Consider the following 26,814-nt stretch of genomic DNA (forward strand, 5'->3'; position numbering starts at 1 on the left):
TAGTGCAGCCACTATGGAAAACAGTAGGGAAGTTCCTCAAAAAAATAAAAACAGAACTACCATATGACCCAGCAATCCCACTTCTGGGTATTTATCCGAAGAAATCCAAAAGATTTCACAAGTTCAAAAAGGCATGTTCATTGCAGCAATATTTATAATAGCCAAGATATGGAAGCAACCTAACTGTCCATCGATAGAGGAAAGAATAAAGAAGAGGTGGTACATATATACAATAGAATATTACTCAGACATAAAAAAAATGAAATCTTATCATTTGCGACGAATGGATGGACCTAGAGATTCTTATGTCAAGTGAAGTAAGACAGGCAGAGAAAAACAAATACCACATAATTTCACTTATATGTGAAATATAAAAAACAAAATAAACAAACAAAACAGAAACAAAATCACAGATACGGAGAGCAAACTGATGGTTTCCAGATAGGAGAAGGGTTGGAGGTCTGGGTGAAAAAGGTGAAGGGATTAAGAAGTAGAAATTGGCAGTTACAAAATATTCATGGAGGTGTGAAGTACAGCATAGGGAATATAGTCAATCATATTGTAATGACTATGTATGGTGTCAGTGGATACTAGATTTATTGGGGGGATTACTTTGTAAGTTATAGAAGTGTCTAACCACAATGCTATATACCTGAAACTAATATAATATTGAATATCAGGTGTAATTGAAAATTTTAAAAATTGAAAAAATACATAGTCATCTATTTGAAACAAATGAATATCACATATTGCAGGAGACATCCTTTTCATCTTCAGTCTGGTCTAATTTCATCATCATCGTCATCATCATAATAATAACAATCACTTCCACCTGTTGTGTACCTCCCATGTTTAATATGCCAGAGGTTTAAAGTGCCATATCTCCTTAAAGGCAGTAAGTATTATTATCTCAGATTTACGTATGAGAGACCAAGGCTCTGATATGTAATTTGCTCAAGACCCCTAGGTACCACGTTTCCCCGAAAATAAGACCGGGTCTTATATTAATTTTTGCTCCAAAAGACGCAATAGGGCTTATGTTCAGGGGATGTCATCCTGAAAAATCATGGTAGGGCTTATTTTTCTGGTTAGGTCTTATCTTTGGGGAAACACAGTAGGAAGTGGCAGAGCTGAGATTTGAACTAAGGTTATTCTAATACCAAAGCCCTTACAAACAACATTTCTTTTAGGGGAGAGTATGTATAAGGGTCAAGAAGGAGAAGCGAGATCTGGAAGCTGCTGCAGCTGAACATAATTTTTCCCTAGTGGTTTGCTGCCCCTGGTAGAAATTATTTTGGGGGTGTTAAATCACCACCATAGCAGTGATTAAAATCTACACCTGGGGTCCCCTAACCCAGATCACCTCCAGACCAATTAAATCAGATTTTCTGGGTGTGGGACCCAGGCTTCTGTTTTTGAAAGCTCACGAGTGATTTCAATATGTAGCCAGTGCTGGAACCTTTGCTCTGAAGTCTTGATTAGAGAAATTGAAGAGCTTTAAGGGGCTTTTTTCATTTCCTTCAAACAAGATTTAGTAAAGTACTGCTAAAGCCTCTTCAACTGGTTTTACAAAACTGGAGTACAAGACTGTTGCTATTTCTTTGGAGCGCGCGCACACACACACACACACACACACATACATACACAATTAGGTAACCCTTATATCTGCTCTTCAAAACCAAAGAAAGTAGACAATGCTAAGAGGGCGGATGGGGAGATGTTACAAGCACCTATCTCTGTGATACTTCATAACTCAGCTCACACAATTTTGAAAGTCCTTTTTGTATAGATAGAGAAGTCAATTATTGAATTAATCATAAGTGAGAGTGATCAGTAGTCACCAGGGTCACCAGGCAAGCTGACCCTGGCATTGTAGAAAGCCAAACCAGAGGAAGGTAACTGTAAATATTATAAGCCATCACATTTTCTTAAAAAAAGCCTCCATGAACGATTTCCACTTTTTCATATGGATTGTGGTAACTCTGGAAAAAGCAAGGTCCCTCCCACACATCATTTTCCCACAGGAATAGGAAGATAACCTTTTACTAACCTCTCACCCAGCCTGATTTTAGACCTGTGTTATTGCAGCGTGTGATCTATGAATGCCATTTGAAAATATAACTGATCCATACTCAATTTCAGTCTGTTCCATGCAGGATTCTCTACAACAGGGGCTGTATCATATGCTGGGGGATTTTCCATGTCCTGGGAGACAGCGTTAATAATGTTAAAACTAAGGGCAATTTTCATACTTCTGAGAATGAAAATACAGTCTTACCATAACAAAACAAAAAAAAAAGAAAAATCCATTCTATTCAGAAAGCCCCAACAAATGGCAAATGCTGAGTACGCCCCCTTAGGCCAACATGGAGGGAGGTGTCCACTTTAGTTCTGTTCTCAGTAACAGTGCTCAATGTTTGCTTACAGAATGATGTGGCTGCACTTCTGAAACCAATATCGGAAAAGATTCAGGAAATCCAAACTTTCAGAGAAAGGAACCGGGGCAGTGCAATGTTTAACCATCTCTCGGCTGTCAGTGAAAGCATCCCTGCTCTGGGGTGGATAGCTGTGGTGAGTCCAGATGCAGGGCTGCCCCTGTACCTCGTCACACTTTGGGAGTATTTAAGAGAATCCATAGCTACCTTCCAGCTCCTTTGTCTTCTGTCTGTTACACTGAAGGAAGATTCCGGGCAGGCTGATTGCATCAGCTCTTTCTTACCCTACTCGAAGTTCAGTGCTCTGTGTTCTAAGATGTGGAAAGTGTTTGATCGATCTTAACAGAGCAAAATTTGCCTCTAGCTTTTGAGTCAACATCTCCATTGCTTTTCTTCTTCTTTAGGGCATTTTCTTTCTTATTCTCTCTTTTTTTTTTTTTCTATGCTTGGATGATGGTCACGTTCTCTCAGTCTCCCAAACCCGGTCCTTATGTCAAGGAGATGAATGATGCTGCCACCTTTTACACTAACAGGGTTTTAAAGGACTACAAACACAGGTATGTACCTTCTTTTACTGACCAAAATTTTAGTTGATTGCTTATTAGACATTTGTTTCTAAATTTTAATATAGTTCATTAATGATTTCTTTCAAAGACTTTTAACTAGTTTACAACAAGTGTTAAAAGAAAAATCCTATCTTTGCAGGTAAAGCAAAGTGGAAAGTGAAATCTGTTTTCCAGATAATACATGTGTTTTAGAAAGTCTGCCTCAATTCTCTCCTAATTGAATAAACTCTCTCCACTTGAATGCATGTTATCTATTACATATTCGCACAATAATGAGAGAGTTCTGTGATGGTTTGTGATGGACCAGCCCTATATGGTCACAAAACTTTAACATTGTCAAAATAGAGTTGGTTGGTGAGCAGAGAGAAGAAAGGAGGAATCAGGAAATGAAGTACGGAAATGAGATGAGACAAACCAATGAGAAGAGAGATTGCATTAAGATGAAATACAATTGCGGTGGATAGAGAGACAGTTATAACAACCATTCACAGGGCTGTTGGGAGTACAGGTGAGTCTGAGTCAAGGGATTTTGCCTGCTAGAAGAACCAGCTTTAAAAAGTCATTGTGTTCTACAACACAAATAATTGATCCTAGAGAGACTTAAAATGGGATTAGAATTGAAAATGGGACCAAATGGAGAGATGCTAGATATGAATATCCAGGAAAATGTCTCTTAAATTCCTTTCATAGAGTTTAGTCATTCCATGTTAGCAAAACAGGTCTTGTAGCTTTTAAGAAGGGCAGCTTTAGGAGATATCAGCATGCCTCTTTCCTCTTCCACCCTGAAGGAACTTTGGTGAAGACAGGTATACCCAATAACACACTTCCTGCACCCAGAGAACTATGGTTGAGGCAACTGTGTCCAATGATACAACTCCAAATGTTGCCATGTTGCATTAGTCTATAGAATTGTGCAATATGAATGAGAAAAAGCATCAGAATTGTATGACAGTCACTCTCACATAAAAATAACAGTTCAGGAAAGAACAAATTTAAGTTATGAGTTAAATTTGTTAAGTTACCTGGTCATAAAAGTATCGGCATGAACATTCACCCACAGTGACTTCCACATCATAAAAAATCTTCTGTACTTCATGGTTTTTTTTTCAGAATGCACAGACACGCACCTATACATGCCCATTCAGTATACCTTAGGCATCCCATAGGCCTCTGCTTTTTTTCATATCACGCTTGAAGGCCATTTTTGTTTTTATCTCAGGTCATCAGCTCCTCTCTCCTCCCAGTCCCTAACTGAGGTTATGTTGGGGCCATAAGTATGAGTGATTCCTTCCATGTGGAAGCATAGCAAGTAGGGTTGTGGTTGTCTGCGTTTTTGTACACACACAAGTAGAGTCCAGTATTTGTCCCTCCATGTCAACTATTGAGTAGAAAGCGTACTTCTGGCAGTATCAATGACAACTCAATTATACTTAATGGACCACCTGAAGACTGTGGAATATGCTGGGGCAATGCAGCTACAAGTGTGGATTCATTCATTTCGCTTCCAGAAGTAGTCAGACCAGGCCTAAGCCACCACTTGGCTTACAGGGGTGGCACCTGACAGAAGCAGAATACCGCGCACCACTCATTTAACACCCATGTATCAGTGCATCCCGCCAGCTGTGCCTCACTGAGAGCTCAGTGCTGGCTGCAGGACGCTGCGGTCTTTGCCACTCACTGCTGCTATGGGCAGACAGGCCTGTGGGTAAAGGAGTTGAGTCAGGCTTCTTTTTGATTTAAACACAAGGACTATGAACAGTGGAGTCTGCATCTATACAGCCCTTATGACTGGCTTGACTGGTTGTTTGGCTCTTTTTCAATAAATGAGTAGACTAAGTTAATTATTTTGACTTTATAGAGGTTTGGCTTCTCTGAGTCATAATCATTATAATCACATGCACTTACCATAGCTTCTTCCAGGGTAAGTGAAAACTGAGGATGGGTTTGCAGCTCCTGAAGTGTAGTTGGGTCCTGCTCAATGTGTTTTCTCAGAGACCAACTTCAGGCTAAAATATGCCATATTGTTATTCCTTATTACAAGTTTTGCTAGAAATGTTTTCAAGTCAAAAATCATACTGTGATAGTTAAAAGGAAAATGAATTTGACTACGCATATTTTGACTTCATTGCTTGTTAAATTTTTTAATAGGAAGTATATTGAACACACAGCCTGCTATTTCTATAATGCCTACAGACATATGTGTGTATTGTATGAACATATACATATATACATATGCACATATATGTATTAAATAACTACATATAGAAATATCTGTGAAATTCATTTTGAAATGATTTTAATTTTCTAATAATAGCAGTTATATATGTTCAGGGCTCTGTACTGAGACCCTCAGAAAACCTCATAGGATAAGGAAACTGATGTGAGAGATCTATGACCCCACACTTAGGCTTTTGGATTTTAACTGGGAAAGTGAGAGAGTGATGGTGAGATTTTTCACAGATTTGTTTCATATAATCAGCAAATATAAAAATGTAGAATAAAACCAAACTCATGTTTTTTTCCTCTTAAAGAGGTGAATAATTATGACTTCAGTTCCCCCATTTCACTTTTCTTAAATTGCATGACTTAATATAATGGGATTCTAAACTGGTGGTACTTGGAGCTTTTTCAAAGACAACAAAACAAAATATCTCCAGAGAAAAGTAATTATTGACAAGAGTTTTAATAATAGAGATATCCTTTAGTGATTGTCTTCAGATTAATGACCCAGGTTCATGATTAAAATTTTGTTGACAGATATTTCATTATTTTATCATTTACTACTATTTCATTCAAAGTGAAAAAAATGTGTACGAGTAGGTGAAAATTTTCCAAAGGAAATGCAACTGTTTTTGCCTATCATAAGTTTAATATTTGTTAACAGTTGTTCTCAATCCTATATGTTAATCCTGTTATGAAAGGTAAGCATTTTATTATATCTTGGTTGAGTAAAATTGGGCTAAAAATACTGATAATACACTGCCTAGCTTGCATAGTCATTATGATTATCAAATAAAGGTAATTTAAGTGAATATCCCTTTAGAAGTATTAATGTTATCCATTTCTAGGAAAGCGTTTTTCTTACAACTTCCTTGCCAGTCTAAAATTCTCTAATGTGGTTACACTTTCAATTGAATAATTCAACCAAAGCATGAGAAAACAAACCAAAGAACTTTTTTTCTTTTTAATACCATTTTCCTTCCTGAAAGCACATTGTTTTTTCATTTTGTATCAGAAGAAATACAGAAAGAAACGGCCTCCACTCCACATTCATCTCCCCATGAGAGGTGACATGAGGACACATATCCCGAATTGGTTTGGTTCTGTGGGGTTCTCCTTTGTGAACCTCTCTGTTCTATAACTGGTGATCAGGGCATTCCACATTTCTCAGCAGAGACCCGGACCACCTTCCTTGCAAGGTTCTCTTTGGAATTGGTTCACGGTGACTGGAATAGAAAGACGATTGCTCTAGGGTCATATGGAGCTTTAGTTACTGTATTACCATATGCCCCCCACCCCCAATTTTTTAAAAATTTTGTTGTAGATCCTAACACCTCTCTTTTTTATAACAAAGCGATTTGCGCCATGTGGATTGGGTGAAGTCATATTTGAACATTTGGAGTGAGCTTCAAGCATACATCAAGGAACACCACACTACAGGCCTTACCTGGAGCAAAACAGTAAGTACCAAGTCCTCTTCCACCTGGGAAACAAAACACCATAAAAATATTCTTTCCCAGTAGCCTAATAATCTTACACTTTAGAATTTACTTCAAGGAAAGCATAAGATAAAATACACATATAAGTAGAAACCATTTATGAAAATGTCATTTGTCATAGGGAAATGTGGAAACTGCCTACATGACATACAGAAAGAAAATGATTAAGTTGTCAATGATAAGAACACAATGAAACAATCTACAGCCATTAAAAATAATATAATAATTACATGGGAAATGATTTACTAGTCAGCTAAGTGATAGAGTGCAAAAGTTTGAGTATTAAAATGACATATACGAGTACATTAAGAAACTGTGATAAAAATTGCGGGATACAGGACGTTTTGAAATTATTATTTTAAGAAGACAGAATAATGAATAAATTGTCTTTTTTAATGTTTTTTATTTCACTTTTGGTGTTTTAAGGTTTGTTGAATATTTTTGAACGCTTAGGCAATTCTAGTACTTTGTGTGATATTCTAGTCCTAGGTTAAAATCTCAGCCTGTGTCTGTTGCCACTTTAATTCCCACGTGAGATATTGATCTGACTTTTGTCCTCTTCTTCAGCCTTCTCTCCTATCTTCCCTTGTCTTACTTCTACCCAGCCCTGCCAAACTACTTATGGACTCCTGAACACATGCAATGCTTAGGTCAAACCAAATCCAATTTTGTTGTTGTTTCAAATTTTTCAAATTTCATATGGTTTAGCCTTTATTGCAATGTCCCAAATAAATATCATGCTGCATGATCTGCATTCCCTGGGAAAAGTACCCCTTCCTCTTGTCAGCTTCATCACTACCTCTTTAAGAAATTTCCATTGATCTCCATCAGCTCCCCATCTGGAATGGCCCTGCTCCCTGTCTCCTTCAAAGCTTTAGTATACCTCAGTCATAGCCCATAGCATATAGAATTATAAATTTTTGTGTGCTTTTGGAGCTCTCTCCCTCTACTGGAAACTCATCTCTGTCTTCAGCTCCTCCCACAGTATCTGGTACTCAGTAAATAGTTTGGACTAAATTGTGAATTAGGGGTCTCTTAGAATTTTCCTTGCCCTTTTAAGACTGCATACTTGTTTGGGAAGTGCTTCTTATGGAAAAATCCCTTCCATTAGAAATGAATATTACCTTTCTGTGGTCACAGTAAGCACTGAGAAGATGAACTAGTGAATTTCATATTTGTGAATTCTGTTCAAGGGTAGAACTCACACTCTCCTGATAGCCTTACTCCAGCACCTAACCCTCATTCTGAATGTTGATGTCAGTAGAATTGGCTTAACACCAAGGCAGAGTTTGTGATTTTTCAAGGGAATGTGGGACGTCTGCATTTGTTCCCCAATACTTGTACAAAAGTTAACATTGACCCCTAAAGACTGACTCTTCTTTTTATTTTCTACGTTGCCTATTTTTTCCATAAGTTGAAATGCACAGTAAAAGACACAACTAAATTGATTATTTTCCTTTTGCCTACAATATTATGATTTCTGAGAAGAGAGTTCATAAACATTTGAAGGGGTTTAATACAGATGGTATGTGTGGATATGGGTGGGTGTTTGTGTAGACTAATTGGAATTATTTTTCATACATTTCCAATGAGATGCTGTTTTGTAATAAATCAATTTGTCATAAAGGAGAATTGTCACATGTTCACCATGGAGGTAGATCATCATGAGAGAATAACAAAGTAAGCATCAAAAGTCCTTGGATGTATTATTATTTCATGGTAGATAAATGGAAAACAAACGAGAATCCACTTGTGGAAAATACTCATGTCAACAAATGCTAGCCTATTAATTCTCTAATGGGGCCCATGGAAAATGAATAGAAAATTATTTTTAAATGGCTTGAATACTTTTAATGCAATATAGAGAGTTGAGTAATTGTGTTTTGAATATAAAAAAGAATTGATTATTAATTATAGAAAAATTAATGTGGTTTTTTTCCTTTGTTCTAGAATGAATACTTATATTTCCATTATGTTCATTACAAATATATGCCTTTAACAGTGACTTTCAAACTTTTAAGACAATCCATAGTAAGAAGTACATTTTATCCACACATACATCCTACCCACAATACTAAAACAAGTTTCACAAAACAGTATTTTATCTCACCACATGAAATGCACTCAGATGTTTTCTTTTCTATTTTATTTCATTTTTTATAAAATTCTGGCTGAGACCCACAAAATTGATTTCACAACCCACTAATGGGTCACATCCCACATTTTGAAAAACATGTTATAAGACATAAATGTTATAGTTATACAAAACATAAATGACCCTTAGAGCATGCATTGGACAGCGTTGCCATAATAATAATTATAGCTATTATTTATTGAGCACATCATGCTATGGAAAAATTCTATTCAAAATGATAATCATTATAAAGCAGAGCATCTACTTCACTTCTTTAATGAAAGAGTAGTATGATCACATTTTGGTCAGACATTAAAAGTGAGGAATGAGTATTGTAAGAAAATGTTGGTTCAGAGATAACATCATATGTATAGAATCTTTTGACAAGCTTTAAAACATATGAATAGAAGCATATTTCCTGATATTTTTATCCTCTTCTAAGAGTTGGGGTAAAAAAGCTATTTAAAAGTATATTATAAAAATTGTAGTTTTAATTTTAAATCTAAATTTCTATTTAAAGTATTAAAAACTATTTAAAAGATTCCAAAACAATCCACAGCATAAATCAAACTAATTTCTCTTTACTTACTATGGTCAGTTGACAAACCAGCAAAATGAATGATAAACATTTATAGCCAGAATCACAGCATTCTTGCAAAGAAAAGGAAAAGGACTCTTAGAATTATCTGATTAAATGGAATTTGGGAAGGAAAAAAAAAAAGAAAACAATTTCATTTATTTGCTCACTGATCACAACTATGTAAAAAATATGTATGTATAAAATGATAAGGATCCTAAAAGAATGTAGAAAGATGTGGTGTTTGTGTTTTTTGATACCACAATATTCAGAAGTTTTAAGAATCACATTCCATCGTAATGGACAGTCCATGCAATACTCTACATGCACCACAAAAAACTTGTGGCAACCAAACATACTATTCTACAGGAAATTGTATTCAAAATGGTAATCACTCTAAGACAGAGCATCTGCTTCATCTCTTTAATGGAAGAGTAGTACTATAAAGTTTTGGCCAGATGTTAAAAGTGAGGAATGATTATGGTAAGAAAATGTTAGTTCAGAAATAACATCATAGGTACAGAATCGTTTAATAAGCTTTAAGACATATTCATAGAAACGTATTTTCTGATGTTTTTGTCCTCTTCTAAGATTTTCTGATGTTTTGTCCTCTTCTAAGATTTTGAGGTTATAAAAAAAAACTATTACAAAATATTCTTTTTGAAATTATAGTTGTTAATATAAAAATCTACATTTCATGTATTTTAAGTAACATTTTCTTTTTTCAAATTGGATTTTGAGATTTGCGCTCTATGGGGTTTTTAATGACCAACTGCATGTTGCTGGAGACCCTGAGTTCCCAAGGGTACATCACTCTAAGAAAGAATCATTCCCCCTAAGTTAGCACTTGGAACTGTATTTGACTACTCCCACCTCCTAACCTTTACTTTCAGACTGCAGCTATGTCAGACAACTGTTGCTCCCTTTAGTTGTCACAGCGAAATGTAAAACTTTCAGGCCAGCGATATTTCAGGACAGTGATTGGCAAGAAGGTGTGTGTGTGTGTGTGTGTGTGTGTGTGTGTGTGTGTGTGTGTGTGTGTGCTGGCATGGAGATGAGGGGGGGGGAGTTTGGGGGAAGCAGCTGTGGAGTAATCTGTTTGGAATTTCTTGTTACATTTACTGTGGCCAATGGAATCTTATTCCAGTCAGTTTTTCTTCAATATGACCATGGACTAAAGGACTCTCCACCAGAAACTTCTTGTAGTTTTCAGTTAGTTTAATTATTGGGAATACTTTTCCATGTTAATTTACATAGTTTTCTCAGTGTTAGGTCTCAAATGTTCTATGTAGAATAAATTGATCTTTTGGCAGGAACCCAACAGAGACACTGTTATTTATTATCCCTTGCAGTTTGTCAGATTTATAATATTCATTGGTAGTTCCTGCAAATCAGATAACTAAAGCTAAAAGACTAAGGCCTAATTTATACACTTATAATTATTGACATAAAATTATTTTTTCTATGAATGGTCTAGATCAACATTCCAACTATTAATCTGTTCTGTGTGGATGGATCTGACCAGGAACAGGTCATGAAAAGAATTTCGTAAATAAGATAAAATGTGGTTGTTTTCTTAACTTACTGGTATTAAACTCATTGACAGATTCTTGTTCCTTCACATGTCTTTCCGAATTACTTTAGCTTTGGAAACAACCAGGGTATAATTATCTGTAGAGTAGAATACAAATGCACATTAATGAATGTGTATAGTGTCTTTTGTAACAATGATATAATTCTTTCTGTTAATAATGTGGATTTAAAAAGTCTATTCTATGTACCAATTGTCTTCCATCCTAATCTCCCCTGAACCTTCAGAAAATGCAAATAGTTAGGAATGGTTACAGTTATAAACAAGGTGGGGTTTTATTTTTTTCCAAGCGAGACACTTTAGATCACTCCTTTTCCTCTAAGTAGATATTTCTTTTCAGGCTATTTCTCAATGTAAAGGTCAAATGTCCATTAACAAAACAAACATTTAAGTTTGCTTGTGATTAAATTAAAATGCAGCCAGAGGGTATTCTGACTTATTATAAGTAATGTAGACACTGTAGCATGTCATTAAATATGTATGCCTTGAAGTTTTCAAATCTTCTGACCTCTCTGGCTTCCTCTTGATTTAACAACCAAAAACTCAAATATTTGACAACTAAATTTTCATTTACAACTTAAAACAGAATTATTTTATGTATTTTTAAAGAAAAAATTTAATAATCATTTTTCCTATTTTTTGACAGAGTATACAAACATTTATTTCACAAAAAGTCCAAGGTACATGTGATACCAGCTTTTTACACACAATGGTTTAAACTTGTCCCAAACCTATGCCTTAGATTTATTAAAGTGAATGGATAAAGCCTCAGATGGTGTGTCAGCTGATCTCCTGTATGGCTAGAGAGAGTGGCACTCATCAGTCTACCTGACCACAGCTGCATTCAGTCTGCTTAATTGCACTTGGGTTTTTAGCTCCCTTTAGGGGCTTTGGGTGGCCAATTTCTTTTGTTCTCTTCTGTAAGAGATCCAGGCTGCTCAGAGGAAGTTAGTTAGTGTCATTGAATAACAGCTGAGCTCCAAATACACAGATAATGGAGTTAAGTTGGACCTGGCTGTGAGTTCATCTTGAAGAGACTACGTAATTAAACAATGCTTAAGCACCTACTATGCCCCAGATTCAGGGCAAGGTGCTGAAATACAAAGATGGATACATAACAGAATAGACATAGTTTCTGTCCACTAAAACTCACATTTCAGCTGAAGACAATATAAAAATACAACATGACAGAATAGGGCAAGTAGTATGCTACAGGTAAACCCAAAGCATAAGGAATAGCATAGACCATGAAAACATGGCGGGACACCCAGTCCTGTAGTGCAGTGTGGCTCTTGGGCCTGCAGCAATTTGGAAACTTGTTAGAAATGCAGAATCTCAGGCCCCACACCAGACCACCTGAATCAAATCCTGCATTTTAACAAGATTTCCCCAGGTGATTTATATTCATATTAAAGCTTGAAAAGCACTGCTCTAATGTGTTCAAGTTGGACCAAAGGAATCCAACTTGAGGGAGACTCAATGGAGATCATTCATTTTCACTCATTCATTTATTTAATAATTTATTTAGTAACTATTTATTGCAACCCACCATGTATAGAACACATACCAGGTATTATATGTATGCTACAGTTTCTGCAATCAAGCAGAAAGTTTTAATTATGATACAAAAATACATGGCAATACAAGGCTGTGTTGGAAATAAACCTTACTAATTAGACTCCTGGGTGGGCAAGGGCAGCAAAGGGGCTGACATTTGATGTGGGTCTTGAAGAATGAGTAGGAGTTCCCTAGGCAGACAGTAAAGGAAAGGGCAATTCTTAACAGAGAATTCAGCATGTGCACATAGGACATGAACAGAGTATTTTAAGAGAAAAGCTGGTAGTTTTCCAGAGCTGAAAGTGGGAAGAGGTGAGACCAGAAAGGCAAATTGGGGCCAGATGATGAAATCCTTATGTGTTATCTTAAGATTGGTCTGTATGTGGTGTGCAAGGATTTTTTTTCCTTTTCCATAGATTTTTGAGCAGAAAGTTACACACTATAAATAAGAATTAGGAGTTGTGTGAGACAGATGGAAAATGGAAGAGATTAGAGGTCTTCGTAAATGTTAGGAGACTTGAGGATCATTAGGGGTGGGATAATTTGTATGCGATCGAGAATGTAACAAAGGCAATACAAAAAAAGATGACGTGGACACTGAGTTGGAGGATAAAGGGAAGAGACACAAAAAGAGAGGGCGAGAGCTATCAAATCTAAACCCACAGTTTCCAATCCAGAAATCTGGGGGAATGATAGTAACATCAATAAAAATAGGGAAATCAATAGAGTTAGTAGAGGAGCAAGAAAAATATTCACGTGAGCTTTTGCCATGCTGTGTTTGGGTGAGACATCCATTGAGGTGGAAAGGTGTAGCAGGCAGGTGAAATGCAGGTTTGAAATTCACTGAAGGAAGGTGGGGAAACCTAGAGATGATAGTTAAATAGACAAGAAGATAGAAAAAAAGAATACAATGGACAATAAAACCTTGGGGGATACCATTATTTAGAACATTGTGTAAATCAGTCAAGTAGACAAATAAAAGAACTAGAGTCAAGAGTCTCAAAGCTGAAAGAAAGATAGACTAGTTACCACTATCAACTGTGACAATTGTTGAGTAAGGATTGGAAAAAGGCTGCCGTCATCTATTTTATTAGTGACCTTTAGAAAGCGGTTTCTGGAGAATTGGAGGTAGATGCACGTTTATAGAATTAAGGAGTAAGAAGGTTTATAATGATTTCTTGATTATTTATTGACCAGTTGTCTGATTTGATAGATTACTGCTTATAGCTTCAATTTTTGCCTTTTCAGGTTTGGGGATTATTTGTGGGTTTTATTTTTACCTGCACTATATTTCCAGTAGAATAAGTGTAGGTCAAACATAAATATCTACAGAAAAGTATTCTAGAGGAGATGCAAGATGTCAGAATAGATAAACACTGTGCCTGCTTCCTTCCATGAATACATTAAAATTACAACTAAATTATAGAACAATCAACCTGAAGAACCACCTGAAGTCTAGGTGATCAGAAGTTTTATAATTAAGGCTATAAAGAAGCCACATAGAGACTGGTAGGAGGGGCAGAGACACAAACTAGCCCCAAACTTCCATGTGGCAGTTGAGAACTAGGAGGGTTATCTCGGCCACAGAGATAACCCTCCAGAGGAGCAAGAGACCCCAGCCCCTCACTGGCCTCCCCAGCCCAGAGTACTAGTGCTGGGAATAGGAGCCCCCACAACATCTGGTTGTGAAAAACATTGGGGATTCTGACCACCTGGGTGGGACAGAAGGCTACAGGAAACCCAGGTATCCTCTTAAAGGGCCTGCACACAAACTCACTCACTTGTAGGCACTCACCTTGGGCTCCAGCAAAGGGACCGTGACTCAGGGATGGTCAGAGGCATGTGGGGAACAGAATGAGGTGTGTGGCCTCGGGGTGAACGCTGGAGGATTTCAATTTCCCTGTGTGAGGTCCTTCTCCCATGCAGCTGGCAGGCAGGTATCATCTTTAATGTGTTGAGCCCTCCCCCTATACTTGCGGTCAAATCTGAATCTGATTTGTCTGGTGAGCTCTGCTGCTTGGCCCTGCTGACTCACTGAGACTTCACCCCACCCAACTTGCCCAACTCCAGCAGCACTTTCTCAGCCAAAACCAAGCCATACCCACATTGTACTCTTTCTTGAAAAACTATTGGACTCATGTTTTATTAAAGAGACCACTTCACAGATTGTGCAGATGTCTGACCACTGCTCTGTACACCTGAAAATGAAGCTGAATAATACTGAATGTCAATTGTAATTTTATACACACACACACACACACACACACACACACACACACACATATATATTCCTACACACACACAGGATGTGGAGAACAACATAGGGAATAGAGTCAACGAAATTGTAACAGCTACATATGATATCAGAGTGGTAGTAGATTGAGGGAGGGAGGTTATCACTTTGTGAGGGGTGTAAATGTCTAGCTATTACGTTGTTTTGTACAACTGAAACTAATAAAAAAGAAAAATTCAGAAAAAAAATAAAAGTAGGGGGGGAAAAAGCTATTGGAGTCCCCAGGACCCAGGCGGATAACAGCTGACTTTGGTGTGCTCTGGAACTTTTGCTGAGTAGCTCCAGGCTCAGTACTGGCACCAAACCAGAGTCTACATTAACCTAGTGACCACAACTCTTCCCATTCTAATGAGTCCCTCAGACCCTGCCTCACTCAACTCATGTACCACACAAGATTTTATCAGGGGCTGAACCTTAAAAGAGTGGCAGGTGGCAGGAGGCCTTGGTGTGTTCTGGCTTTTTGAAGGGCTACCCCAGGCCTGGAACTGGTGGCAGATATCCTTGATTCACAGTGGGGCTTCTCCCACCCACCTCCAGGGTTAGCACAGGCGACAAACAACTGCAGATCGTTTTATTGCTCCTACCAAGTAGTCCCCAACTGGTCACAGGCAGTGGGTGACCTGGGCCTACACCAAAACCCCTCCCAAGAGGCCCCAGAACCAACACACCTGGAGCTTGGCTTCAGACCACAGCAGAACACCACCCAATTAGGCCCCAAAGCGGCACACACAAAGGGTGGTCTCAACAGACATCAGAACCTGGTGGAGTGAATTCCACTCAGGGGGGTAACCACACCTCACCCTGCACAGCAGCCCATAAGCTATGGACGTGGCTAAACCCCACAACCAGTCAGACTGAGGGTATATGCTACCCACTGACATGCCAATAGTAATCAAGGTTTAACTAAAACAAGAGAGCACACAACCCACAAAAGTGACACACCTGGAGCACCTGGAGCAGGTGACCATGGGGACTGTGTCCCACAGGGCACCTACTACATAGGCTACCTGGCCAAAACTGGGAGACATAGCAGATCTACCAAATATATAGACACAAACAAGCAACCAAAATGAGGAAACAAAGAAACACATCCCAAATGAAAGAACAGGAGAACTCCAGTAAAAGAACTAAACAAAATGGAGGCAACCAACCTACCAGATACAAAGTTGAAAACAATGGTTATATGGATGCTCAAGGAACTCCGTGAGGACTTCAACAAAGAGATAGCAAGCATACAAAAAGGACATAGAAACAATAAAAACGGACCAGTCAGAAGTAAAGAATACAGTAACTGAAATGAAGAATGCATTAGAAGGAATCAACAGCAGACTAGATGAAGCAGAGGATTGAAAAAGTGATTTAGAAGACAACGTAGCAGAAAACACCCAATCAGAACAACAAAAAGAAAAAATAATCCAAAAAAATGAGGATAGTTTAAGAGACATCTGGGACAAAATCAAGCATAACAACGCTTCACATCATAGGGGTACCAGAAGGAAAAGAGAGAAAGCAAGGGATTGAGAACTTATTTGAAGAAATAATGACTGAAAACTTTTTTAACCTAGACATACAAGTCCAGGTAGCACAGAGAGTCCCAAACAAGATGAATGCAAGCAGGCCCACACCAAGACACATTATAATTAGAATTGCAAAGGTTAAAGACAAAGAGAAAATCCTAAAAGCAGCAAGAGAAAAGCAACTAGTAACTTATACGGGAGCTCCCAGAAGATTGTCAGCTGATTTCTCAACAGAAACTATGCAGGCCAGAGAGATTGGCACAAAATATTCAACATGATGAAAAGCAAGGACCTAGAACGAAGATTACTCAGCAAAGCTGTGATTTAGCATTGAAGGCAGATAAAGAGCTTCCAAGACAAAAACAAAAAAGCTAAAGAAGTTCATCATCACCAATCCAGTATTACAAGGAATGTTTAAGATGGAAAAGAAAAAAAAAGATCAAAATTATGAATAATAAAATGACAATAGCTACATATCTATCAACAATTACTTTAAGTGTAAATGGATTAAATGCTCCATTCAAAAGACATAGGAGGGCTGAATGGATAAGAAAACAAGACTCTTACATATGTTGCCTAAAAGAGACTCACTTCAGATTGAGAGACACACAGACGGAAAGTAAAGGAATGGCAAAAGATATTTCAAGAAAATGGAAATGAGAAAACAACAATAACAACAACAAAAAATTTGAGGTAGCAATACTTATACCACACGAAATAGACTTTAAAACAAAGACTACAATAAGAGACAAAGAAGGACCATGTAATCCCACTTCTGGGGATTTATCTGAAGAAAACCAAACACTACTTCGAGAGGATATGTGCATTTATATGTTCGTTGCAGCATTGTTTACAATGGCCAAGATATGGAGGCAGCCTGGGTGTCTGTCGATGGAAGAATGGATAAAGAGGAGATGGTACATATATGCAATGGAGCATTATTTGGCCAGGGAAGGGAATGGGTTCTTGCCATCTGTGGCAGCATGGATGAACCTGGAGGGTACTGTGCTAAGTGGAGTATGTCAGACAGAGAAGGACAGATGTAATGTGATTTCATTTTTATGTGGAATCTAAAGAGCAAAATAAACAAAGAAAACAGAAACAAACTCGTAGATACAGAGAACATATTGATGGTTGCCAAATGCAAGGGAGTTTGAGGTGAGTAAAAAGAGAAAGGAATTAAGAAGTACAAATTGGTGGTTACACAGTAGTCGTGGAGATGTAGGGTATAGCATAAGGAATACAGTCAAAAATATTGTCATAACTATGGTGTCAGATGGGTACTAGATTTGTTGGGGTGATAGATTAAAAAGGTGAAGGGGTTAGGAAGTACAAACTGGTAGTTACAAAATACTCATGGGGATGTAAAGTAAAATGTAGGGAATATAGTCAGTAATATGGTGATAACTATGCATAGTGCCAGGTGAGTACTAGACTAGTCAGGGGGATTGATCACTTCTTAAATTATATAAATGTCTAACCACAATGCTGTACACCTGAAATTAATGTAAAATAGTATTGAATGTCAACCGTAACTGAAAAATTTTAAAAGGGAGGAAAAGGTGAAGGGAAATAAGTGGTCCAAATTTCCAGGCATAAAATAAGTTATGGGGATGTAATATCCAGTGTAGAGAATAGTCAATAATATTGTGATAGCGTGGTACAGTGTCAGATGGTTGCTGAACTTATCACGGTGATCATTTCTTTAGGTATATAAATGTTGAATAATTATGGTGTACCCCTGAAACTAATATCATGTTGTATGTTAGCTATATTTTAATAAAAATCTTTAAATAAATAAATATTACAATTTTATACACAATAGTTTAAAGTTAGTTGTTCTGTGAAGCTCTAAGTAAGCATTTATACTTAGAACTATTTTTATTATATCATAAATACCTTTGAGCTTTATTTTTAGTTGATAAGAATACATAAATGTTTTTAGAGTATTTACTCTCTCTCCTTAAATCAAAACAGTAGTTGCTTTTAAAACTGCCTACTTTAACGATCAAGATTATTTCATTTACTAGAACATTTTCATAACAAGAACTCGAACTCTCTAACCCAAGCTAGGGCCAGCAAGTTAATATACGTCCCTAATTTATTTAAACCATCACCTTGGGAATATTTTAAGGTATGCTTATTTAAAATTCTTTAATGTGTAATGTTGAAGGTATTGCTGAACTTGGGGGTATCCTGTTGCCCGCTCTCTGCTCCAGCCCCTGTTAGGAAAATCAGGACGTTTGATGGAAGGGTGCAGGCAGAGCTGGCGTGCCTAGAGAGGAGGAGACTTTACTGTGTCAACTCACTGTCAGTCCCAGCCCAGAGTGGAGCCACATTGGGCACCCCAGGTTCTCATTGACGCTGACGTACCATGCCACAGGGTCCAGCCTCTGAGCCTTCACTCCTCTAGAACCCTCCCACTTCCTGAGACGGGGCCTCCTAGTAATCACCTTCATAGCTGACTAGTGTCATCCATCTCCCTGTCCCTCCCCAGTGAGAAAAGACAGTGACACATAAGCATTTGTTTGGGTCACCCTTTTTAGGATACTAAGTGGTAGCAAATCTTCCTTCTTTAGAAGCGAGTTTTATCTTTTCAAATGGCCAAAAACAATTGAGACCCTCTTTGAAGAGGAATTGATTAAAATAATATTCTTTTCAGTCAAAGGGAGCGAGTACAAAGGCATGAGTGATTGTTTGGTATGTATGTTTTTGTAAACAGATCTGAAAGCAATCCTAAAAGAAAGTTTAGAGTAGTAGTCATTTTATTAAGTCAGTGTGTCGCATCAGAAGGTAATACTTGGAAAGACAACACTAATGTGGATCTGTAAATTCTTCTGTGATTACTAACAGTTCAGTTGCATCTATTTGTTGTAATGACAACACACACGTCCCCTGTTTTGGGGAATCTTGCTTCCTTGTTTCAAATCCAATCCATCCATTCTTCAAAGTCTATTTCAAATGGTTTGTTCCCCAAACCCCTCTGACCTGCTCTGCTTATCACCATGTCCTTCCCCAAGCTGGAAGTTCTCCTTTCCCACCACAGAACCTCTGTAACATTTCTTAAAAATCTGTATTCCTCTGAGGATACTTAGCACTTCCTACCTTATAAAACAGGTGCTTACTTACTTCAGCACCTACCATGTTTCAGGCACTGGACTGCATTACAGGTGATGTTAAAATGCATCATGAATGGTTCTTCAGAGCTCAAGCTCAGGAAATGACCAAACCTGAATTCATAGACAAATAATTACAATATAATGTGAGGCATCATCACAAGGGTGTTTTGAACCGGTCCTTGTAATAGAGAAATAGGAAATTTCCTCTTAGGAAAGTTCAAGAAAACCTATGACAGAAGAAAACTTTGAGCTGAGCCTTGAAGGATGTTTAAGTGTTTTCCAGTTAGTAAAATGGCAAAGAGCCTTCCATCCAAACAAAGTCACAGCCTGAGCTAAGACACGAAGTCCAAGAGGCAAGTGCTTGTTGTCTAAGAATGCAGAAGTGTCTTTTCTCCTGCAAGGCTGTGCGTTCACTGACAGCAGGGTCCTGTGCCCGTTCCATCTGGGATGTGCAACAGTGCCTGGTACAGGACCCAAACACATGTGCTATGTGTAACACCTTAATTTGTAATCACATTTCTTCGCAATGAAATTTTCATAGTGTGATTCCATTAATTACAGGTTGTGTCCATTGTTCAAGAGCCACATAAATAATATTTCTTTATTCCTTCTATCAAATGATAGTAATGGAAATGGATGATGCCTTTTATTACAGGCAGCGGCATATTGGTTGCGTGTCTCCCCTGTACCTGTCACTTGCCACCACATGCCCTTTATTCCCAGTAGGTATAAACTCAAGAGATGCAATCTAATGTTAGATTAGGCAAAAGGTATTCTTAAAAAGGGAAGGGGTAAAGGTGCAGATTGTCTTCTAAACGTAAAGCAAGCCCTTCATAGAGTATCACATAGAATGGAGCCCAGACCAGTGTCTGTTGGTCCAGGTTGCACCCTTCATGGAAACTAAGCTAATTACAGACCTTTTCCCAGACCTAAGCGCCAATTAACCTTTCCTGTGAATTTTGGAACTGAAATTGAGGCAAAAGTTATTCTGTCTTAGAGTGCCTCAATTATAAAGCTCAGCTGATATTGATGCTATTTTTTCATTTTTTTCTAAGTAAATAATATATATAATATAGAGCCAAATATAAATCATCTTTGTAACAGCTATTATTTTGCCTCACCTCCACCTCTGCCATCTACCAAGTATGGATAATTTGAGGAATAAAATAGTTTCTTTAGGACCCTAAAATCTGAAAGAAAATCAAAAACTTTAATTAAATGATAGTTCAGACCTAGGCTTTGTAGCCAAATGAAGTAGTTGTCCAGACAATTCAAGCCACATGTCATTCACTCTTGGTCTTCATACAACTGTTGGCTATCTATAGTTTGTCTCTTTGATGGGTATTCTCTGCTATCTTTAACTCTGGAAAATTTTCCCATGGAAAATTTAATTTTATCTTTCCTTCTTTTTATGAGAAATTTTATTTTCAATCTGCCAATGCTGGCAGACAAGGAGAAAAGACAATCTGGAAATTCCAGATTTGGTTCTGATAGCAGGAGCAAAGCAAGGCCAAAGTAATAATTAAGGCTGCTTATCCAGACAATTTATGCAAAATAGCCGCATCGCTTGATCAAATTAGAATATGTTCAATATACTCTTCTGGACTCTGCTCTGAGGGCTTGGTCTGCTTTTATCAAACATTTCTACTTTCTATAGAACAGAAATCACCACCTATGCTTTTTAAAGAGCCATATTCAATATGTAAATTAGAACCAGCATAAAAATACTAAGTTACTGGTTTCCACTAAGATAGACTGTGTACGTCATTCCCAGACTGTTTTCCAATTTAAAGCTGTTATTCCTTCTCTGAAGGGACTGTATTTTTTGTTCTTTTTTCATCTATTGCTATAGCTCACATCTCTCCAGGTCCTCAAAAGCATGTTATACAGAGACCACAGGAGAGTGGGGACAGTAGGAAAGAGTGAAGCCATCAGAAGTCATTGATGAAACCATGAGATTTAGGTTCTTATTACCTTCCCTCTTTACTTCTCTCTTGGCATAAGGGTGTTTGGAATCTTGACTTTGAAGGAAAGTGATCGAAATGGGCCCCCAACATTTCCTTTGCAATTGTGGGGCCATCTTTTTATTGCAACTGCATATAAACACTGTTGGTACTTTCATGGAAACCTAAAATTTGAGTGGTGTTCTGTTACAATAGATAAAATGGGAGATATTCCCTAAATTCACTTTTTAAAAAATTTTAATAAACATACGCTTAAAATATTATGCAGCAGTTTATTGTAGTATTTTTAACAATTCTGTTTTCTTGGAAAGGACCCCAGAAACTTTGTTTTCACTGGAAGAAGAAGTCTCAAAATTATAGGAAGTGATAAGAATATGAGAATAGAGACTAAAGTCATAAATTCACTTTGGCTTACACTTATGTTGTACTGGAGGATCATCTGTTAGTTTATGGGCAATCCTTTTTTTTGATTATAGTTGTCTGCCAATAAAAGCGTGACATAAATATGAATGTAAAGTTTGCAAGTACTTAGAAATTGACAAATTTGGAAATGTATCAATTTCACTCAATTCTTGATGAAAGTACATCTTGCAGAAAATAGAAACTAGTTTTGACATCTAAAATATAAACAAACCCTAAATCACAAATTTGTGAAGCATTTCTTGCTGCTATGAAAACCGTCTGACTTATGTGTAAAAAGTCAGTCTTTAGGTCTGAAACTGGTAGTTCTTTCTCTTAACCCTTCCTTCCTATTGTAGTATATCAGAGGTAATCATCCTCTTATTTTATCTGCCATATTACACAAGATCATTTGAGATTCTTTGTCTTTGGAAAAATTAATAAATGTTCAATTGTAAAACATTGTGAATTCCTGTAGTTTTAGCGTGTTGATGTAAGTGTATTTGTGACTAAAATGGCTCTGTGATTTTTAAACTGCTTTTAAAATGTATAATTGGGCAAATATAAGTTGTCATTGCTACTAGGTGATTAATGGGCCAGGATGGCTTCTAAATGGACAGCTAATGAGAGAATCTAACCAAGAAACAGAAGACAGCCATATGTGTGTGATCATGAAGGGGAGTTGTGGTGGTGGCCATGAGGGAGGGATGGAGGCAGGGGAATGATAAAACCCATCAACAGAACCACTGCACGGCAGCTGTTTCATTTTGCAGCTTTATCTATGATCTCCACAAATACTTAAAGACAGGTGGCTCAAAACATTATTCACTAAGCTTGTTTTATAGAAGAAACATCGTAATAAAACCTCTGTTATGAGGGACATAGTCCACTTATTCCAAGAGGCTATCTATCACATTATCTTTTTTTTCATTTTATTGTTTTCTGCTTTTTAAAAAATTGGTAAAGACATGAGCCAAGATATAGGTTGCCTGACCTATTCTTAGAGTGGGAGATCAATGTTATCTATATATACATTTCTTTCTCCCTTGCTTAAAACCCCTCAGTGTCTCTCCCTGTAGGACCACTGTCCTCTACAAAACACTGGATGGTATGGCCCCGGCCTAAGCCACCACAGCCCCTTCTCTGGCTCCCCTGACTCCTCTCCTGAGGAGAGCTGGTCACAACCCCTTGGTACTCATGTGATGCGTGACACATATCAAACTGCTTCTACAATTACTTATTTGTGCACTTGACACTCCCACTAGATGATAAGCTTTTTAACAAACAGGATGTATGCCTACTTCATCATACACCCAGGTCCTTGCAAGGCAGCTTTCGATAAATGTTTGTTTGATGAACTGACAAGTGAGCCCTACTTATTGTAATTCATTTTCAATCCATCTATTAAATAGTTAGGCTCTATTTAGACCAAATCACCTGCTACCCCTGTTGTTGGGTTTGAAAAATCTTAGAAATTAAAAGGTGGAAATCGAAAATGTCCAAACAATTTAGTTATTAAGCAAGAAATCTTAGATGGAAAACTTTTCTTTGTAGCTGATTTTTTTTTTCCACTTAAGCAGTTATGTTTCACTTTTGCTTAATTTTTTTTGTGTGTCACAAAGACATAAAACTTCTGTCTAAAAGTACCTTATTGTCCTGCTTTCTACAAACTCAACAAAATGGATAATTGGAGTCCTTTTTGTAGATTATTTAGATCCAAAGCTAGACTGGACATGAATTAACTGGATAACTAAGGCAATGGTGTTTGTCATGGGGGATCAAGTGGGTTGTTAATTGCATATGTAATTGGCACCAGCAAAGCAATGTGGAGATTTCATTTAAGAACTAGAAGTAGTTTCCCTTTCAGAATAAAATCTAAATTCTAAAGTAATAAAACGTGAGCACTTATTTCAAGTAACATGTAATGAAAAAGTCAATGCACATTAGTATGCAACTACAGAGGGTGCCAAAAAAAATGCACACACAATTTAAGAAAGGAAAAAACTGTCTTAAAATTGTAATACTTAATCTATACCGATAAAAAAAGATGAATACAAGTCATGTTTGACTTCTGCAATTACAAGAGGTGCTCAAAGAGGTGGTTACCATCAGCATCCAGACATTTCTGATTAAGACGAACTACTGCTTGAGCAACGCTGAGAAACGTTAACAAAATATCCACTTGTATACATTTTTTCGGCATCCCCAGTATATTATATGTAATAAGTTATATAATTATATATGTAGTATATATATGCCAAAACACTACAAGCTTTGCACATGCCACATACAATGGTTTCATTATTTGATATTTATAATTCATATACATAAAATCAGAGGCAACAGCTCTTCCCAGCAAAGTTGAAATTAATTTAGAGAAAGGGATTTGCAGATGTTTGAGTCTTTGTGCCCCTCCTCCAAAAAAAAAGTATATAATCAAACATCAGCACTCAAAATTAATCTTAATAGCGCTTTCAAAAGCAGCATTTTTAGATTTTTGTGCTGTGTTCTTGCAACATAAGTGAACTTTTGCACCCTGAATATGGCCATTTAAAGTCATAAATGTGCTGCTTTTCTTTTTTTTTAAGTTGTAAGCTATTGTTAAAATGATTTTAATAAAATATACTTTTCAGTTGTTTCTAGTCTGAGGCTCTAAGGTCCTGGAGACTCATTTCATCGACATAGCAAAGTAGTATTTTAGAAAAGCATTTGTTGGGGGAGGGGGCATTGCTGCTTAACTAAGGTTCAATCTTAGTCCCTTCAGTTTCCTTACCTTTACCTTCCAGTCCATGTGACCTGTGCCAGGATATCATAATTCTGTAGGTCCTGTGCTTTTCGATGTATCATTCTACACTATAGAAATAAAAGTAGTTGTCAGGATAAAACACACCATGAAAGAATTTTTATTAAGAACAGAGTTTCTTTAGAAGGACCAGGAAGATTCAGATAATTTTCAAGTAAACTGCGTCTTCTATTAAATGTCTTTGTTTTATTCTGCATGTGTAGATCTGACTCCTGTAGCCTCTGTTCCGAGAAATGAGTGCCGTATGCAAACTAATTAAATGTTATCCCTGTGACTCTCCCGCGATCCTTTCAGGTTCCTGGAGCAGGTACTGTTGGTTCAGAGGCTCTTCACCTCAGTACATCCAGACAAGTTTACCCATCTGGAGTGATCCTTCTATATCCCTACACAGACCTCACCGAAGTGTGAGCTGTGCCAAGCCTGTCCAGGGCTCCTTTCTTCTCTTAGCCCCACTTACCATAGGGCCTACATCCCATTGAGAATGAGAAGTAATGGATCACTCAACAGGCAACTGAGGCTACAGGCCCTGATCTAATCTACTACTTCTCATTCAGTCTAGACAAACTGTTGCATTACCTCCACCATGAGAGTTTCTCTCTGAAAGGAAATCACACCAAGAGACAATGCCCTTAAGTCTCCAGTGCCCAGGAGGGTCAGGTCCCATCCCATAATAACTTGAACACTAAGCAGGGAACCCAGATTTGGGTGCAAGGATTCCATTACTGGAACAAGCAGGTACTCAGGAAAAATTAGGAAGACGAGAGGCCAGTTTCTAGAGCCAGGGCGCAGAGTTACAACAAATCAGCGTCAAGGGTGACTTGATGCTGGGGTACCAGTGTCAATACCCAAGATGTCTTATGTCCCCATAGAATCAAGCCTGGGTCCACAGTTGGCTGTAGGAACTTGGTCAGCTGCTGAAGCATTAGAGGGGTGGAATGAGGAATAGTGGAGATAAAAATTAAGCTGGTTTTACAGATTCAAGCCAGAGGCCCAAGAGCAACACTACATATGTCTTGAGGCTGCCCATGCCTCTTGTTCTTTAACTTGACTAGTGACTTTAAAAAAAAAAAAAAAGTCTAAATATAGCTTAAAAGATTTCTGTGAAGTTTTTATTGAGATACAATTGACACGTAACATTGTATTAGTTTCAGGTGTACAACATAATAATTGAAAATTTGTATATATTGTAAAACGATCACCACAATAAGTCTAGTTAGCATTCAGCCAACATGTAAGTACTTTTTTTTTCTTGTGATGAAAACTTTTAAAATCTACTCTCTTAGCAACTTTCAAATATACAGTACAATGTTATTAACTATTATAGTACACCATGCTGTACATTACATCCTCAGGGTTGATTTATGTTATCACTGGAAGTTTGTTGCTTTTGACCACCTTCACTCATTTTCCCCATCCCCCACCTCTGGCAACCGCCAATCTTTTTTTTTTTTTTTCTGACTTTGGATTTGCAACCTACAATCTTAAAAAAGACTTTAGAATCCAGCGGATATGTGCTTGGATTATGTCTCTGCCATTTACTGGTTCTTTAATATTGACTCCGCCTTACTGATTTCCTGCTTTATTTTCTGTTAAAGAGCGATTTCCGTACAGTCCTAGTAATACGGTTGTGATGACTAGGACTAATCTGAGCACATACCGTAGCATAGAGCAGTTGTTCCCAAACCTGTCAGCACATTGGAATCACCTGTGGAGCTTCCAAAAACACAACGCCTATGTCCAAATTACCCCAAAGAGCATTTCTGCAACATGGCCTCGATTTGGGGATTTCTAAGAGATCCCCAGATGATTCTAATGTTCAGAAAAGTTTGGGAACCCTTGGCATAAAGCCTGTCCTATACTGAGCATTAAATATCTTGTTAAGTGAATGGAAACAATTAGAGCCTGGCACATACTAGTCTTTCCAGAATTCTTGGCGCCCTTCCCTTCCCTGACCATCTCCTCTCTGTTTTTATTGGGAAGCTCGAAGACTTAGTGTTGGTCTGTGATTCCAGTTGTTGTGGCTGCCATGCAGGGCCAGGCCCACGTGAGTATGCAGAAAGCTCTAGTATCATGTGCTGTAATATCCTACAGGAGGAGAAAGAGGCAAAGTTGCATGCAAGGAGCAGCCCACAGAGATCCT

At 37.6% G+C, this 26,814-nt stretch overlaps 1 protein-coding gene across 2 annotated transcripts in view; it reads left to right on the plus strand.

Moving 5' to 3' along the window:
* CAP2 (cyclase associated actin cytoskeleton regulatory protein 2) overlaps positions 1–26,814 on the plus strand; it is a 142,082-nt gene that overhangs the window by 86,497 nt on the left and 28,771 nt on the right. For both annotated transcript variants that reach the window (XR_013993898.1, XM_081057890.1), the window contains exons 5-7: positions 2,428–2,571; positions 2,907–2,992; positions 6,576–6,681. Coding sequence is in view for 1 of the 2 variants with exons in the window: in XM_081057890.1 (XP_080914016.1) it covers positions 2,428–2,571; positions 2,907–2,992; positions 6,576–6,681 (336 nt within the window). In the remaining variant the exon portion in view is untranslated. The remainder of the gene's footprint in view (positions 1–2,427; positions 2,572–2,906; positions 2,993–6,575; positions 6,682–26,814) is intronic.

This window comes from Rhinolophus hipposideros, assembly GCF_964194185.1.
Source record: "Rhinolophus hipposideros genome assembly, chromosome: 8".
In the NCBI taxonomy this organism is placed as follows: domain Eukaryota; kingdom Metazoa; phylum Chordata; class Mammalia; order Chiroptera; family Rhinolophidae; genus Rhinolophus; species Rhinolophus hipposideros.